Here is a 17,068-nt window from a genome sequence, read left to right as displayed (position 1 = left end):
GATAGAATATTCCATTAAATGTACTTTCAATTTGAAAGAAGCAACCGTCCCTACGATAGAATGAGGACGAGCAGCGTGTATTTGTATTTTTGTTTTTAGTTGCAATTGCGTGGCTCGTGGTGTCCTAAACTGTATGTTAAAATCGATAAAAATGTCTTACGGGATCAAGCTGCCGATCTCAGGGAGGAAGTTTAAATTTTGTTGAATGCGGCAATGTCGGCGCTCTGCACATAGTCCGAAATCTTTTCGATCTCCTCCTGCAGCCAGTCGACGGAAATCTTGTCGTCCTCGATCACGCACGAAATCTGCAGCTTATGGATACCGAAGGCCAGCGGCACCAGCTTGGCCGCACCGAGCAGCAGACCGTCGGCAGTGATCTTGCGCACCTCCTGTTCCATCTGCTTCATATCGGTTTCGTCATCCCAAGGCTTGACGTCGAGGATGACGTTGGACTTTGCGATCAGGGCCGGTTTCTTGGACTTCTTGGCAGCATACTCAGCCAGACGCTTCTCGCGCAGCTCGGCGGCAGCCTTATCCTCTCCCTCCTCGTCCGAGTCGAACAGATCGACATCATCGTCTTCCTCGTCATCATCCTTCGTGGCCGCAGCGGCGGGCTTGGCAGGAGCAGCGGCAGGCTTGGCAGCGGCGGTGGCGGCAGCAGGTTTGCTACCTCCCGACTCCAGCGACTTTACGCGCTCGTGTAAATCGATGACGAGGTTGTTCAGACCGTCAATAATCGAGCGCAGCTTTTCGTTTTCCTTCTCCACCGAGGACAAACGATCCAGCAGCTCTGCTCCGGGGCTGGCAGCCAAAGCGGCAATGCCATCCATCTGTATGGGGAAGAGAATATTGCATTTATTAGGCCTAAGTGAAAAAAAGAAACCATCCCCATTTCAACACTTACGCGTTCGAGGGAATTCTTGATGTGTTGTCTGGCTTTCGAGATTTCCGAAGCCAAAGTGCACTGTGAAGGAACGGAGTTGATCTGAAAGATATAAAGAAGAATCAAATCAATCATTGGAGGAATCTATGTTTTCATGGTTTAAGCAAAAACACTATCTTAACAAAAAATGTGCTGAAACAAAACTTCAATAATTTAGTGCACATATACTATCTACGAAACAAATTTCCTGACCGAATTTTTGTAAACGGCATCAAGGGGGTTACTAAAATCAAATATTCAAAAATATAACAATAGCCTCCTTCAAACACACACGAAAACAGAAAGTCGAAGATTAGAGCACCCTTTAACGTCATACATATAGGGAAGAGTCTGTAGGAAACTATTTACAAAAAATGAAAAGGCCTAAATAATAAATTAGCAACTATTCAATGAAGAAAAAAATGTGAAGTGAAAATGAAACAAAATAAAGGAGAAGCGAATTATAACCGAAGCAAAACTGTCCAGTCAAAAAGAACCAATAACAAAACCATCAAACTCGAGCAGACTGAAGCGAACATAAAGAACGCCCTGAGCATGACCACCTTGTTCAATTCCTCCGTAATGTTATCGCACAGCTTGTGGGCCAGGTTTTCTTTTTCCTTCTGATTTTTGGCGTTCTGCTGTTGTACCATCACGCTATCCTGGTACTTGTTATCATTCACATCCTGTACGGGCGCAACCTCCTCCTGTGCTTTGGACTTCTTTGATTTCTTCGATTTCTTTTTGCCCGGTTCCTTCTGCACCTCCGGCTCGGTAGCAGCCGTAGTCGGCTGCTGCTTGGATGCTGGTTGCGTAGGAACCGCCACAGCTACCGCAGTAACATTTGGCACGGTGCTGCTGCTAACGGCCGCCTTTTCGGAAGACTCGGTATCAGTCGGTGTACTATCTTTCTTGCCCTTGTTCTTCTTTTTCTTGTCCTTCTTGGACTTCGGAGCGTCGGTGGCAACCGCCGGTGCCGGTTCAACCGGAGCGGCATCGGTCTTCACGGACGGCGGTTGTTTTTGCGGTGACGTTGTTGGCTGCTGCTGCTGCTGAGCAGCAGCGTTAGCTTTTTTTGGTTGTTCTATTTTCGGTTCCTCTGCAACTGCCGCGCCATCATGCGACTCCATCTTCTTCCCCGCCACGGAAAGCTTGCATACAATGGGGGGTTAGTACGATTATTGAAAAGGGAAATTGTCGCTTCACAAGCGATGTTGTTACTAAACGGACTTTCGGCACTGGAAGGCTATCCGGAACATTTGGGAGAGCGGCAACATAGAGCTGTTTGTTTTACCTACCTTCGACAAGTACTCGTAGTACTTCTTTTCCGCTGCCTCGATAGTCGATTTCTCAGTCCAGAGTTTCTCGTGTGCCAGTGCTGTAGTAGCCATTTTGCGCTCGTATTAATAGTCTCTGTATGAAGGAGAACAAAAGTCCCAAAAATAATGGATTAACTGAACGAACTGAAGAACGGAACCCCTGAACCAGCCCTTCCGACGTTTTTCAAGAACTGTAGGGCAAGAACCGGCCACGGTGTCCAGTTTGTGCAACTTTGCCTTGCGGTGAGGTTCCGCTTTCTAACCACACATCTTTTCCTCCCCGCGAAATACGCAATGTTGGATGCACTTTGTGCTGATCTGCACTTACCTTGCTTCAGGAAGAATTTATTAACAACAGAACAAAAACCGTGGTAACGATTTTGCTTTGAAGCGCAAAAAGGGGAAAAATCAATAAATTCCGCTCGCGGAGTGCTGCTGGAGCTCGATATCCGATGTACACGCCGTTCGTTCGCTGACAGAGTGGAAAAGACCGAATTTCGTGCGCATGAAACGACGGGACACGAAGCACCGGAGGTTGGACAAGTTGGAGTTTGTAGACGTATCAAACGTCAAAATTGTCAATATGAAATTTGAAAATTTATAAAATACGTTGACACTTTATTTATCTCCACATTTGCAACTAAAGTTACCTACCGAAAAATATAAAACGAAAAATTGAGGATGCAATTGTCGGGTTTGCCAACAACAATCTAAAAAACGAACGGCGTTCGTAGGTATGATGGGCATCATGGAGAACCGAGAAGCATTAGTGTAATATTAAGTTTTGGTAAAATCCCAAATAAGGCATCCCAAGCCAGGATTTCGATCGTGGCTACACCTGTTGTAAAGTTGTGTACCAAATCATGTCCTGTGTTTTTTGTTGATTTTCTGCTCTTTAAAAATCCAATAATGCAATGTTTAGATGAGAACAAAGAATAAGATAAATCAGAAGATTTGAAGATTGCAATAAGAATTTGATAAACTCGGATATCGGATGGTTATCATGTTTATACAATAACGAAGATTATTTTGAAGGAATCGTGGACGCATTCTAGTCAATTTTGGAACTAGGAACCACTGTAACCGAAGTCAAAATTGAAGCGATGATTTAAGAACTACGAATACATTTCCTAAATTCCGGCATATAACATAACAATTCTTTTGAACAATGAAATAAAAGATTTCATTTGGGCTATTAACTTAAAACTCAATAATTTACGTAGTCTACTGCGCAATGAAACAGTTGATGAAGATAAAAAAGGTTTGTCTTTTTTATGTTAATTTCATTTTATTTTATTCAGAGTTCTTGTTTTTTGAGTCAATTTTTACGAATCAGAAAATCCAGGTTGAGATGAGAAGTGGAATTCCTTACAGTAAAGTTTTTATATGTTATTTATAGACCCATACACGATAAAACTGTATGGTTTTTTCGATTGGATTTCGATACGCTTTACCAAACCAAATCGTTATAGATAAAAGAAAAATCTACGAACCGAACGAACCGTATAAAATGGGGAAGTATATGTGAACAGTTACTGCACACTATAGTTTACTTCACAGTTTACGACTTCGGTTAAAATTTTACATCCCCTACTCAAGCTGTCCATTTCGGCTTCAAATAGAACATCATTAATAAGTTTTTGAGCAAAAACATTTTGCTCGGCAGACAGAGATCGAAGTTTGTTAGCAATGTGTCTTCCATACAAATCAAAAGGATCCTCACGTTCATATAGCTTTGGTTTCTCTCCGTACGAGTGTTCCTCGTATGGTAAATATGCTTCTTGAATTACTCGTCTTTTTCTAGAACGTTTCGATGTTGAAGAGATGTATTGCTGATCTGGAACTTGAACTGATGGGGTTGGCGATGTAGCGGCAAATAGATCCGACGAATCATATTTATCGACACTGTCTAGGGTTTCCTCGTCATACTAGAAAGAAAAAGGATATCTTTTGAATGATCCTATATCCCCCACGGACTGCGCTCTTACCTCCACGTCTTGCTTGTATTCAGAGTCATAAGTACGATTAGGTGGTTCAACATCTCTCAGAAAATCAAACATATGAAAATACCAAAGCGATGGTTTGTACACTTCATCACCAGTGGCCCCGGATTGGATCGATCGATTCAATTTGTTGAAAAATACTGAGTAATGTCTTTTGGTTTCTGTGGAAATACTCCACCCTTGGATCAAACACCAATAGAGGAAAGCAGCAAGAAAACACGTGTTGTCTCTTTGAAAGTCCAGTAACAATAATTTATTTCATACAGTTTAAGTTACGTTGACAGCCAAATGCAGTGCTGCCAACTTTAGTTCTTTTCTGCCCAAGGTTTATACGCAGAGGTATTCACCCATTTCCAACACTCCTCCTGGGTGAGTACCAACCTTACTACATTGCAAGCCCTACTTTCGTTAGGAATACATTCAACTTCGTTGGTCCTACTGGTTTAGTGAGGCTATCTGCTATCATCTCCTCACTTGGACAATATTTCAATTCAATAGTATTTCGTTCGCATAACTCGCGGATGAAGTGTCTTCTTGTATCTATATGTTTTACCCTACCACTACAGCGCTCTGTTGTGGCGAAGCTTAGACACCCCATGTTATCTTCAAACAAAACTGTCGGTTTCTTTTCTGGCATCCCTAGCTCCTCTAATAGCCGTCGAAGCCAAATTGCTTCCTGACAAGCCAAAGATAACGCGTTGTATTCGGCCTCTAAGGACGAAAGGGCAACCGAATCTTGGCCCTTACTGATCCAGCTGACGGGACCATCTCCATAGAAGAATATGAAACCAGTAGTAGAACGGCGAGTACGTCGGTCGCCGGCCCAATCCGAATCAGAAAATCCTAACAGTTTCCATTCTTTCTGTGATCCATAACTTAGCTTGAAGTCTTTCGTTCCTTTCAAGTATTGTAACACGCGCTTTGCCGCACTCCAGTCACTGTTGTTAGGCTGACTGGCTTTGCGTCCCAACAAACCTACGCTAAGTGACAAATCGGGCCTCGCATTGATGGCCAAATATAACAAAGCGCCTATCAAGCTCCTGTACAGTGTTATGTCTTCGAACGGTTTGCTTCCTTCATTTTCCGCTGTGTACCCTGGATCTATTGGAGTTCTTGGCACGTTCGACAGTCAACTCATCTTCGAGTCTGTCGACTTCCTTCTGCAACTTCTGAACGGAACGTTCAGCGAATTCAGCGCGAGCTTCAGCCTCCTTGAGACGCTGATCCAACACTCTCACTTGACCACCGTACGATTCCTCCCGTTGCGTTGCCTTTTCTTCCAAGATTTCCAGCGACTTCAGGTTGTTACCGACAACGCGGAGTTCCTCCTCAAGCTCGACGATCTTGCTTTCGTTCATCTCGACCTTCTCCTCCGAACGCTTGAGGTCCTGTTCCATGAGCACTAGTTTTCTGGCCACCTCTTCATATTTTTTGTCTGCATCTTCTTGCTCTGATGCTCTCGGTTGTGACAGGGTCCCTTCATTCTTGTTGTCACATTCAAACGGAAGATCTTCGTCACTCTCTAATACAGGATCATTCAAAACATGTCGCTCCTCCTGTTTCATTAGGTTCTTTGTTGCCGCCTGTTCCCCGCAGGGGTCTCCGTATTCGCCTGGCGTCGGACGCTCCATAGGACTACAGAGATCCGTGTGTATGATGTCCATTGGTCGCTTAGATTTCCGCTCTAGAACCTGCGGAAAGGGCTTCCGCACCAGCTTTCCCAGCATGCAACACTCACACACCATCCGCTCTCGGCAGTTTGTCATTCTTACTCCGTCAACTAGCCCTTTATTCACCATCGTGTTCACAGTCTGTATGTCACGGTGTCCCATTCGCCGGTGCCACGTGTGTTGGCAGTCTACACCATGATAACGCGTTGCTGTCATACACGTTTCCACCACCTTTAGCTTATACTGGTTGCCGACTAATATACCAACAGCTACGGTAGTATTTTGTGCTTTTATTTCGCAACCTTTTCTTCCGAATGCTACCGAGAAACCTTTTGCTGCGAGCTTTCTTACAGATATAAGCCCACCTTCTAGCGCTGGAACTAACAACACGTTTTCCAGTGTGATGGCCACACGTTGACCATTGGCGTTCATGCCTACAATCACACCGTTCCCAATTCCGGTCGATTTTGTTTTCGTTCCATCTGCTAGAGTCACATCACCCAAAGGTTCTCTTTTAAATTCGGCGAAAAACTCAGGGTCATTAGTCATGTGACATGTACAACCACTGTCAATCGTCCATGCGCCCGGTATGACGTCACCCGCTATGAAGCACACAGCTCCAATAACCGCCGCCTGCTTCTCCTCCGACGAGCGTTCGCCTTCCATTTGAACCTGTTTCGCTTTCGGCTTGAAACTCTTTTCACTGCCGGATTGCGCCAGAAATTTGCGGCAGTTTTTCTTTAAGTGTCCAGGTTTCTGGCAAAAGAAGCACTTCCTTTGCTCGCTCCGTTCTGTCACTTTTAACACCATTTCTTTTTCTGAGAGGTCATTAGAACTGGAACGTTTCTGGAACTCGTCCCGCAACCGCGCAGTTACCAGATCTAATGTTAGATCCTCCTGCGGCCGATTCTCTAATGCCGTAACGAAACTGCTGTACGACGGTGGGAGACTGCGTAGCATCATAATTATGCGCAGCAGTTCGCTGAGCTCTACCCCGGCGTTGTCGAGGCGCTCAAACAAGTCCTCAAATTCTTCGAGGTGCTTCTCCACGTTACCGCCTTCACTTAGGTTTTTGGAACATATCTTTTGAAGCAACATTACCTGATTACCAATGGTGGCTTTTTCGTGGTAAGCCTGCAGGTTGCGCCACATGTCACGAGCCGTCTTGCTTTTCTTTATAAAGCGAAGTTGACTATCTTCAACAAGAAGGGAAATCGTCGCTCGCGCCTTGACGTCTTTCTTTTTCCAGTCTGCGTAATCATCATCATTTTCTTCCGGCTTCGGTAATTCTATCATGTCCCACAATTCCTCGCGTTCCAGCAAGGACTGCATGCGGAACCTCCATGTTTGATAATTACCGTTCCCGAGCTTCGCAAATGTTGCCTTCCAACCGTCCGCCATTGTTACTTTTTCTTTACACCGTTTCTCTTCAGGAATACCACAAATGCACTTCCTGGAAAACCTTGTCCTCAACCAAAAACTTTAACACACGCTCCGAAGTACTGGGGCTGGGCCCATAACCTGTTGAAAAATACTGAGTAATGTCTTTTGGTTTCTGTGGAAATACTCCACCCTTGGATCAAACACCAATAGAGGAAAGCAGCAAGAAAACACGTGTTGTCTCTTTGAAAGTCCAGTAACAATAATTTATTTCATACAGTTTAAGTTACGTTGACAGCCAAATGCAGTGCTGCCAACTTTAGTTCTTTTCTGCCCAAGGTTTATACGCAGAGGTATTCACCCATTTCCAACACAATTTGCCCAACACTTTCCTGTAGGTAGTACGAAGCGTATTTATCTTAGCCTTCACAGTAGTTCTAGTGGCCGTTTCGTCTATCTCCAGGTACTTCTCCAACAAGATACCATAAGCCTTGTTCTTTAGGGCTTTATCTCTGTACTTCGTTGATTTGTTATACCACAAACAGGGCATACTCTTGTACAACTCTATGAACTCCGTAATAAATTCGCGCGAATTATCCGGTCGATCACTCATTTTTCCGTCGATCGGTTAGCTGGAAATCTGGTTGATTCCGAGAAAATTATTTAATAAATTTATCAATCCGATTGTTTGTGGCGTCGACGAGCAATTGACTCCAAATTTGTTGTTTACGTTTTGTTCAAGGTGACTGGAACGAAGCGATACTTGCTTCAAGTGGGAGTAACCTTGGTACAAATAAATTTGATATTCGCTCAATTTGATGCTGAAAAGTAGCTCAATATTTTTAAATCATATTTAGAGTTGGAATATCTTTTTTATTCTTATTTTGCTTTTAACAACGATTTCGCAAGCGATTTCATTTTTACTAAATTTATTTGCTCATCCCATTATTTAAAGAAATTTAAATATGTATTTAGTTTATTCAGCACTTTCGCTGAAAGTTAGCCGACCGTTTGTGACATATATTCGAAAACATAAACAGCGCGACCTTTTAGCTGTCAGCAGTTGGCTGTTTATGAACGAGTAGCAAACAAAATGTTTAACGCCTGGAAAGATCAAGCTCTGGAAATCGATTCGAAGATAGGTAAGCTGCGTAAGCACTGCACAACGTTCGCGACCGGTTACGTGGAAGAAGACGCATCGAAACAGAATTCTGTGCGAGAAAAACTAACGGCCGCCGGGCACGAACTGCGCCATACCATAACCGACTGTGACAGGTTGGTTGAACAAACGCACGCATTGTTTACTCTGCTGACAGAAGCTGATAAAGTAGCCGACGAAATATACGATAGCGTAATCAAATTGTACCTCGAGCAAGGAGTAAAGGTGCCACCGATAGACTTAGATACCATTGCGGTCGGATTTCCCATCGACCTGCTCCCGTTGCCGGAAACGAGCTCAGCATTGAACCGGTCTGGAGGAAGTGTTACTGAAAACGAAGAACCAGAAGAGGAACACACCACCGACGACAGTGAGATTCTAGCGGAAGATTTTGAGGCTGACGTGCACATTTCTCGATTGCCCGGCGAAGATAGCCTTGCGCCGGAAACGCCGATGATCAAAAGTCGAAAGAGATTATTTTAGCTATTTGCTGTTTCCTGCAAGATAAGATAGTGCCATGGCCACTATACCAGCAGTGACGAGAATTTCGCCGCGCTTGATTCGTATTTTGGGTTGCAACCCTGGCCCAATGACTCTGCAAGGAACGAATACTTATCTGATTGGAAATGGTAAAAAGTAAGTAGTTGATGCCTTGTTATCGCTCTTCCCATTGTTTACAACTGTTTATTACATCCGCAGCCGCATCTTGCTAGACACGGGGGATGCTGGGGTGAAAGAGTACATATCGCATCTTCAGAAGGTAATTTTGGACGAACGGATTAAAATAAATGACATAATAGTATCCCATTGGCATCACGACCATGTTGGTGGCGTAGATGAGGTGCTCGAAATGATCGAGAATAAAGGTAGGCATTCGTTTGCAACATTTGCACAACACTTTTCATCCGGATTTTTGTTTTCTTTCTCCCCCTTCCACATCTAGAGACATGCAACGTGTGGAAATTTCCCAGATCAGACGCACCGGAACCGGAAGTGAGGAATGCCAAATTTAAGGAATTGAAAGACGGACAAATATTCACTACGGAAGGAGCCACTCTCAAAGTGGTGCACACACCTGGTCATACGACGGATCACGTCGTGTTGGTGCTGGAGGAGGATAATTCTCTTTTCAGCGCCGATTGTATTCTAGGCGAAGGAACGACGGTATTCGAGGATTTGTACCTTTACATGAAAAGTTTAGAAATTATTCTGAACGCAAATCCATCCACCATTTACCCCGGACACGGCAATATCATTGATGTACGAAACGTAGGATCTTCCAGAGGCCAAATAATGTAAGTGTGTTCTGCGTTGTTTTTCCTCTATAGAATCCCACCGCAAAGATAACGGAATACATCAACCATCGGAACCATCGCGAAAAGCAAATTTATGCGGTTTTCGAAGAAAATCCCGATAAGCAGTTCAACGAAATGGACATTGTGCGGGAGGTGTACAAGGAAACGCCGGAGCAACTGTGGGCAGCCGCCGCGTACAATGTAAATCATCATCTCAAGAAGCTGACTATCGAAGGGAAGCTGCTCGAGTGCGTCGATAGCGAAGGTGGCAACACGTGGAAGTACGTACCGGCGGCTTCCTTGTAACGGATTGTACATTTTAATGTTTCAGAATAAACTAGGTTTTGGTTGTTATTGCATCTCTAACTTACGTTGTTTTTTCTTTCAAAACAACACACTGAAATAGCAAACAAAGAAAACGCCCCACTAGCCATTCATCGAAGGTATAAAAGTTTTATTAATTTATTTCCATCCGTTATATAGTATGTAAACTTATCTCTTGCCTAACAGCGCGTACTGTACAGTACACCTTTGTTTTAAATACAGTTTGTAAGGAAAAAAGGATGAAATAGGACAGGCTACACGTGGCGCAAACACTCTCTGTGTGTGTGTATGTGTGTATGTAAGTAAGTGAATATCGCTTTATAAACGTTTTTGTGTTGACTAACGCCGCAACGTTGAGTCGCTGTAGTGTAGAGACCGACTCCTATTGCAATGTACAGCAACACGACCGACCTTCGAGCTCGCTCCGCAGATGATCATCAACGGTGATCGAAGGTAACTGTTGGTCTGGCTTGTGGGACGAATCACTTTTGGGCACCATTCCGGACTGATTCGATTTCCTCCTTGATGAGCTCGATCTTTTCGGCGTAGTTTTTCTGTATTTCCTGGAATTTGACGAAGAAGAGTCCTTTGAATGGAAGTTTATTTAGAAGATGGATATTAGAACGTGATCAATGAGACGAGGTTCGTGAACAGGAAGAAAGCGGTAAAAGGATGCAAAAGGACGATACACACATACGAACACAAAAAGCAGATAAATTTTGTTACAATAAATTACACAATTTGCGACGATGTCGAATTGCTAAAATTTGGTTGTTTGTCCAAAACGTGTTTTATGGAATGTATAAGCACGGAGAAAAATACTAAACCAATCGGAACGAAACACATGGCACATGGTTGAGGAAGGATAAGCGTGAATCGAGTGGAACATCTGGAGGCGCATATGAGCAGCACCTTACCTCAACTATTTTCTCATTCGTGTAAAATTATTACGGTATATGCGTATTAAGTACATAAAAGCTAGTAGTGCATGAGAGATTTAGAAGCGCACACGGGTGAGAGAGGTGGCACGCCGGTAGACATAGTTTTGTCATTGATTTGAATCATTTCTTTGTATGTGCAGTTTTTTTCAAGCATGGAAAATCAATCCCAGCTCGATCCGCCGTTTTCTGAAAGTGCGAAGAGAAGAGATAAAAAGAAAGAAAGATAGATATTAAGAGTGAAAACAAACAAAAACAAAACATCTTTTAGTGCAATAGGTGTTAGCAATTTAGTGAAAGGGGTTAATGTGAAAAGTTTTCCCAAAGACGAACATTGAAAAGGAAAAGTGTATTTCAAGTTATCTTGTACATATACTACGAGCGTTTTGCAGGTGGTAGATTGTTATTTAATATTTTATCAATTTTTTATTTTATACATGAGCTGACCAGGTTGCTGAATTAATCAAGACACAAACGTTTTTTTGTGCACAAAACCTATGGCCAAAGACGAAGAAGAAAATGGCCCATAGTTTAACTATAGTATTTTTTGAATAAAAATTTTAAAAAATCAATTTTGTTTTCGATTTTCATGGTGTAACAAAAAAACGGTTAGAGGTGCAGAAAATAATACAATGACAAATAGCACAAAAGTATTTGTAGAGTTATCACACTGGTCACTGGTCAATGGCGACATGGCCAAAATACTTGGCAATAGTTGCCTTTTTATCACACACATTTCACAGTTCGTTTTTTTGCATATTAAAAACGAAATCAGAAATGAAACGACATCTGATGTTATTATAAAAACAATCAAAAACCCTCAAAATAGTAGAAGTGGTTCGACATCATCATTTCCATCCAAGAATATGGAAAACATATTTATCGGACAACCCCCCAAGGACACCTACCGGCCAACGCTTTCGCATCGTACACCGGATGGGGCCATTCAAGCGGACCAGTCCACTTTGGCAAAGTGTCAGGAAAAACACAAACGACCAGGAAAAAAATAATACATCGACACTCGGTTGTAAATTGCCTTCAGATGGTGGCGTAGCGCTTCGAAGTTTACGTTGGCAGCGGAACGCGCAGTCATCGAGCAATGCCGCGTACCAACACCGGAGGTGGTACGATCGTTTTAGTATATTTTTGTGTGCAGTATATGCAGGTTTAGTGGTGCAGTCGTGTGCAGTGCTTGTTGTGAAGAAGGAAACGGCGCGAAAGAAAGTACGATTGTAAGTAAATGAAGAAATCTAGCAGCGAACAACGAGTATTGCGGCGTAAGGGCGGCCTACTAGGATGATTCACTCGTGCCGGGAGTGCGCGCAGTGCCGGTTAAAATACCGTGGCTGCGACGGAAACTAACCTTGAAGAGATCGAGCTGCGTCGTGTACTCTTCCCGCAAATCGTTGTACATTTTTTGCGAGACGGCCAGCTTCTTCTCGAGCAACGTCTGCCGTTCGCGCTCCGCCTTCATCTTGCTGTCGATGTTCTCGAACCGCGTCTGCAGCTGTTCGTGCTCCATGTTGCGTATGTTCAGCATATCCTTGGTGACCGTCACCACCTCCTTGATGTTTTCGATCTGATTCTGCAGCGCCCGGATCTGCATGTCCTGCGTCTTCACCGTCTTCGTGCGCTCGAACAGCAACTCCTTCGCCTTGTTCATTACGTCCTCGTGCTTTTCCTTCAGCTTCTTGATCTCCACCGGGTCCGGCTTGGTGCCGCCCGTGTGCGCAATGACCTCACCCTCCAGCTGGCTAACCTTCGACTTGAGGATATCGTTCTCCAGTGTCTTTTTCTTCAGCTCGCTCTCGAGATCCTCTATCCTTTCGTTGGAGTTCTTCGACGGCGACAGCTCGCACTCCAGCTGGGTGACCTTCGCCCGCAGGATATCGCTCTCGATCGTGCGCTTCTTCAGCTCGTTCTCCAGCTCGCTGATGCGATCGGTCGATTCCTGCGTCGTGGTCGGTTCATCCTCGGCCTGGTTCAGCTTCGACTTCAGGATGTCGTTCTGGATCTTCAGGTTGCGGATCTCCTTCTGCAGCTCCTCGATCTTCTCGTTCGCAGGACTGTCGGCCAGCGGGACGCGCTCCAGCTGCTCCACCTTCGAGCGCAGGATATCGTTCTCGATGTTCTTCTTCTTCAGCTCCTGCTCGAGCGTCTCGATCTTGTAGCTGCTGGCTCCACTGTTGACGTGCTTGTTTTCCAGCTCGCACAGCTTCGATCGCAGGATTTGGCTCTCGGTCGTGCTCTTCTTGAGGCCCTTGCGGAGCTCCTCGATTTGCTCGCTGTTCGAGTCCTGCGTGGCCGTCGATTCCTTCTCGAACATCTGCATCTTCGCCCGCAGCATGTTGCCCTCGGTGGTGCTCTTCTTCAGGCCCTTCTCCAGCTCCTCGATCCGTTCGGTCGATTCCTCGTCTTCGCGCGTCGCCGCATCACTCTCCAGCTGGCTCACCTTGGCGCGCAGGATATCCGCCTCGATCTGGTACTTCTTCACCTGCTTCTCGAGATCACGCATCCGCTCGTTGGTCTCCTGGGCGGACGAGGGTGAGTTCTCGAACTGCCTCAGCTTCGAGCGCAAAATGTCACTCTCGATGTTCTTTTTCTTCAGCTCCCGCTCGAGCTCGCCGTTCCGTTCGGACGCCTCGGAATCGCCCTCCAGCTCGCGAACCTTCTCCTTCAGTACCACACTCTCCGTGCGCTGTAGGCCCCGCACCAGCTCGTCCAGCTTTTCCTGGGCCTCCGGTGTTTGCGGCTCGCTTTCCACCTCCGTCAGTTTGCCCCGCAGAATGCCATTCTCGATGATGCGCTTCTTCAGCTCCTTCTCCAGTTGCTTCACGCGCTCGGTCAGATCCTGGGACGCCTCCGGTTTGGTTTCCGCCTGCGACAGCTTCGACCGCAGTATGTCCAGCTCCATCGTCTTGCGCTTCAGCTCCTTTTCCAGCGTCTCGATCTTTTCGTTCGACGCGGCATTGTTCGACGGTACCTGCTCCAGCTTGCCCACCTTCGCCCGCAGTATATCACACTCGATCGTTTTCTTCTTCAGGTCCTTGTCGAGGTTGGTTTTCTTGTCCTTCAGGTCCTCGAGCTCCGTCTCCAGGCGGGTGATTTTGCTCAGAAAGTCCTTCTCCAGCCACGCATCGAAGTTGCTCATATCCTCGAGGTCCGACATTGTTGCGCTTTCAGGTTGGGATACTGCACCGTACCGCACGATCACACGGTCTACAAGGGAAAAGTGAGGGCGGGGAGTTAGGCAACGACGGCCAAATGTATTACCACCCACACCTTCACACGCACACACAACACACACTCACACACTGGTGGACACTCGTGTTACAATCTATTCGCCGTCCCGGTCAGAAAACCAGCACGCCACCACCACGAAGCACTAGAATTCGCGAAACCGTTTCGAAAATCTCGAAATACTGCAATTAATTATACGCCCCGTACACAGTTTTCGCACGGTAGAAGTAGAAGCGGGTCGGGGGAGCAGCGTGGCGTAGCGAAATTCCTTTGCGGCCACTCACTACTTAGCACGCACGAGAAATTGGCGAGAATCCTCGGCCACGAAATTCCTTCCCGTTGCTGTGCTGATCTTCTCGCTCCTTTTCCGGCGAGAAGGGGGTGGGATTTTCTTTTCCCGCTTTTCCCCGGGAGCCTTCCGCTGAAGCACCACTGACAAACGGTCCTTTGTGCAACTGACGACGTAGATCCCGTTGGGTAAGGACTCCAAAGGAATTAGGAATAATATGACCGTTTTTTGTCTACTTCGTTGGCTTAGTATATTACCACCCGATCGCGAACTACGTAACGTCCAACGTCTTCCTGTACCGAAAATCTTCTACCGACTGATCGGCCGATGACGATCCCGCGTCGTGGCCAAGCCTGGTGAGCGAATCTCAGCACAAATCCGGATGCGCCTGCGTACCGGTGGAAATTTTCGCACTAAAACGCCTCAAGTGCTCGCACACCCGTCAGCCTAGTAAGGCGGCCGGTGGAAATCCTCTCCTACTGCAAACGGAGCACCGGGTAAACAGCGACTCAACGGCATCCGAATGTTCCTCTCGGGCCACATCCTACTCCTACCGGTGCCGGCCGCTAGAGTCCGAAATCGCGATTGAGAAACTAGCACCAAGCGGAGAATACTCAATAAATTTCCCCCTGAAACGAAAATCTATTTTAAGTCGTCCACAATATGTCGGGGTTTTGGGACGGCCACTCGGCTGTTGTTCACGCTGCAACGGCGGCTCGGTGGTTGGGCGATTTTCCCGACGCATGCTTCAATACGCAAGTCCGCACGCCGCCTCTCATTCCCTTACGACGGAGAGATCGGAAAAATGCCGTGATTCGAGTCGACGATCGGGTAGCCGATCCAGCATTGCTGTCCACCGCCTTCACAATAGGCCGTATTTTAAAATGAAAATTCTTCCCGGTGTTGACAGAAAGTGGATCGAACATGATATTTCTCATTCGCAACCCATCGTCTTAACGATCGCGTGAGAAAAACGTGAATCACTTGCCCGCGCTGGCGATCGAATGTTTAAACCCATCAGCAAGTTGCACTTTCGCAGACCACTGACGATCGGAAATGCATTACGTTCCTCCGGTTCCATCCGTCGCCGGAAATGTTTCTATGGGAAAGTGCCCCATTAGATCCCCCCCCCGCCCGAGCACCTGTGGATGGTGCTACACAGACATATGGAGGGCCTTCGCCGTCGTCGTCGTCCCGGTGACACGAAACACCACCAAAAGGAACCGTACTCGGTACGAATGCAGGAATTTGGGTGCTCCACGTCCGTGGCTCTGCACTCCGTTCCTTCGGCGTGTGTCCCAGTCGTTACGGGGAAGTGCGTGAGACGGTACAAAAACACTGGCACCGATCCTACAGGCTGGGCCAGGGCAGGTTATTTATAGGACCCGCACCGATTCTATCTCCTGTTGTGGGTTTGTGTTCTTCTTTCTTTGGATGAATCGTTCCTGTTGGACGTGGTCGTGTCGTAAGAGGAACACGAAATCCGACCGAGCTTGGCGGCATTCATCTGCCTCGCCACTGAGGACGCCCCACATTCCTTCCGTGTCGACTTTCACGGTACAAGAACCACCGCCAACACTGCTCAATCAAGTTGGGAAGGGAAAAATGGAAACTCGCGAACTATCTTCAGCCGTCACCCCCCAACCCGACTTTAAGACCGTCCAGCGAAATGGTTTAAGTAATGAGCGGCCATTAAGCCTAAATCGGAATGGATTTGGAAAATCGTTGCCGCTGGTTCAGCTTTACGGTTTTGTGTTAAACATTTCATCAACAAGCATAGATTTTACTACCACGGCGCCCTTCATTGGTCTCGGTGGCATCGTTTACAAAACAAGTGTCAGTTGGAAGCGCACGTGCTAGTCCTTTTTGGATAACTTTCGGTAGCGGCATTTAACACATTTCCAAAACAACATATCTGAGACGATCAGTGGTTTGAAAGTGTTGGAATCTAAGCAAGCTGTAATAATGTAAAACATTTTAGCAATCAAGTAGGCTTGGTTTAAAAGCAGCAGAGAATACTAACAGTAATAATAACTGCTTCTCAAGATCGCGTAGTAATCAATAGGAAAGTACACGTGGGATCAATAAGACGATATTTAAAAAAAGGAAAATTAATAGACACCCAGTAAGGCGTCCTTAGACGACTTCCAGGCTCCCGAGAAGTCAACGAAAAGTGTACTGCAAATACGATTTAAAAAATACTGGCTTATCATCTCGGTTATCTTCACTGTTTTAATCCAAGATCGGCAGCAACTTTCGCCTCTATTGTTTTCGGGTTTGCCATGAATATTTTTATTATTTACTTGCTTTTTATGGGCTTGTAGAAAAGTTCAACTTTTCAATTATATGTTCCAATGCTTTAAGCTAACCCTTTTTTTTACGCTTTCAATGATTTGCCTGATATGGTCGATAGAATTGGATGTTATTAGTTGTGGTATACTATTTTGCAGGAGTATTCTCTCCGAACAAAATAAACAATATCTAGAGATAGGAGAAAGAACGTTTTTCATAACTATAACTATAGACCAT

General features: G+C 45.6%; 3 protein-coding genes across 4 annotated transcripts; 1 reads left to right on the top strand and 2 right to left on the bottom strand.

Annotated features, from left to right (window-relative positions):
* Nucleotides 1–14: 14 nt before the first annotated feature.
* On the bottom strand, nucleotides 15–2,749 carry LOC131260366 (probable elongation factor 1-delta). Of its 2 annotated transcripts, XM_058262066.1 has the most exons (5): nucleotides 2,570–2,749; nucleotides 2,221–2,335; nucleotides 1,486–2,073; nucleotides 905–985; nucleotides 15–830 (listed from the first exon to the last, which is right to left on the bottom strand). In XM_058262066.1, the coding sequence occupies exons 2-5, from the start codon at nucleotides 2,311–2,313 to the stop codon at nucleotides 192–194; spliced, it is 1,401 nt and encodes a 466-aa protein (XP_058118049.1). In that variant the 5' UTR covers nucleotides 2,314–2,335; nucleotides 2,570–2,749; the 3' UTR covers nucleotides 15–191. The 2 variants fall into 2 exon arrangements, with proteins under 2 accessions (XP_058118049.1, XP_058118050.1); XM_058262067.1 differs by lacking the exon at nucleotides 1,486–2,073 and having other exon boundaries at nucleotides 2,570–2,738.
* A 5,651-nt stretch (nucleotides 2,750–8,400) lies between these two features.
* Nucleotides 8,401–10,114, top strand: LOC131261090 (beta-lactamase-like protein 2 homolog). The gene is made up of 4 exons (XM_058263002.1): nucleotides 8,401–9,089; nucleotides 9,153–9,319; nucleotides 9,397–9,713; nucleotides 9,782–10,114. The coding sequence occupies exons 1-4, from the start codon at nucleotides 8,971–8,973 to the stop codon at nucleotides 10,052–10,054; spliced, it is 876 nt and encodes a 291-aa protein (XP_058118985.1). The 5' UTR covers nucleotides 8,401–8,970; the 3' UTR covers nucleotides 10,055–10,114.
* A 250-nt stretch (nucleotides 10,115–10,364) lies between these two features.
* LOC131261089 (girdin) lies at nucleotides 10,365–14,179 on the bottom strand. The gene is made up of 2 exons (XM_058263001.1): nucleotides 12,374–14,179; nucleotides 10,365–10,658 (listed from the first exon to the last, which is right to left on the bottom strand). Exons 1-2 carry the CDS (start codon nucleotides 14,177–14,179, stop codon nucleotides 10,455–10,457), a joined length of 2,010 nt encoding a protein of 669 aa, XP_058118984.1. The 3' UTR covers nucleotides 10,365–10,454.
* Nucleotides 14,180–17,068: the final 2,889 nt, after the last annotated feature.

Source organism: Anopheles coustani, chromosome 3 (assembly GCF_943734705.1).
Source record: "Anopheles coustani chromosome 3, idAnoCousDA_361_x.2, whole genome shotgun sequence".
Taxonomy (NCBI): Eukaryota; Metazoa; Arthropoda; class Insecta; order Diptera; family Culicidae; genus Anopheles; species Anopheles coustani.
The sequence above is the reverse complement of the archived record's forward strand: the minus strand, read 5'-3'. Positions and strand labels throughout refer to the sequence as shown.

Coding starts and splice junctions, on each gene's coding strand:
- LOC131261089 (XM_058263001.1), bottom strand. CDS start 14,179: ATGTCGGACCTCGAGGATATGAGCAACTTCGATGCGTGGCTGGAGAAG. Junction 10,659..12,373: donor CGCAGCTCGATCTCTTCAAG/GTTAGTTTCCGT, acceptor TTCCATTCAAAG/GACTCTTCTTCGTCAAATTC.
- LOC131260366 (XM_058262066.1), bottom strand. CDS start 2,313: ATGGCTACTACAGCACTGGCACACGAGAAACTCTGGACTGAGAAATCG. Junction 986..1,485: donor TTACGGAGGAATTGAACAAG/GTGGTCATGCTC, acceptor TATATCTTTCAG/ATCAACTCCGTTCCTTCACA. Junction 831..904: donor TCAAGAATTCCCTCGAACGC/GTAAGTGTTGAA, acceptor TTCCCCATACAG/ATGGATGGCATTGCCGCTTT.
- LOC131261090 (XM_058263002.1), top strand. CDS start 8,971: ATGGCCACTATACCAGCAGTGACGAGAATTTCGCCGCGCTTGATTCGT. Junction 9,320..9,396: donor CGAAATGATCGAGAATAAAG/GTAGGCATTCGT, acceptor TTCCACATCTAG/AGACATGCAACGTGTGGAAA. Junction 9,714..9,781: donor GACACGGCAATATCATTGAT/GTACGAAACGTA, acceptor TTTCCTCTATAG/AATCCCACCGCAAAGATAAC.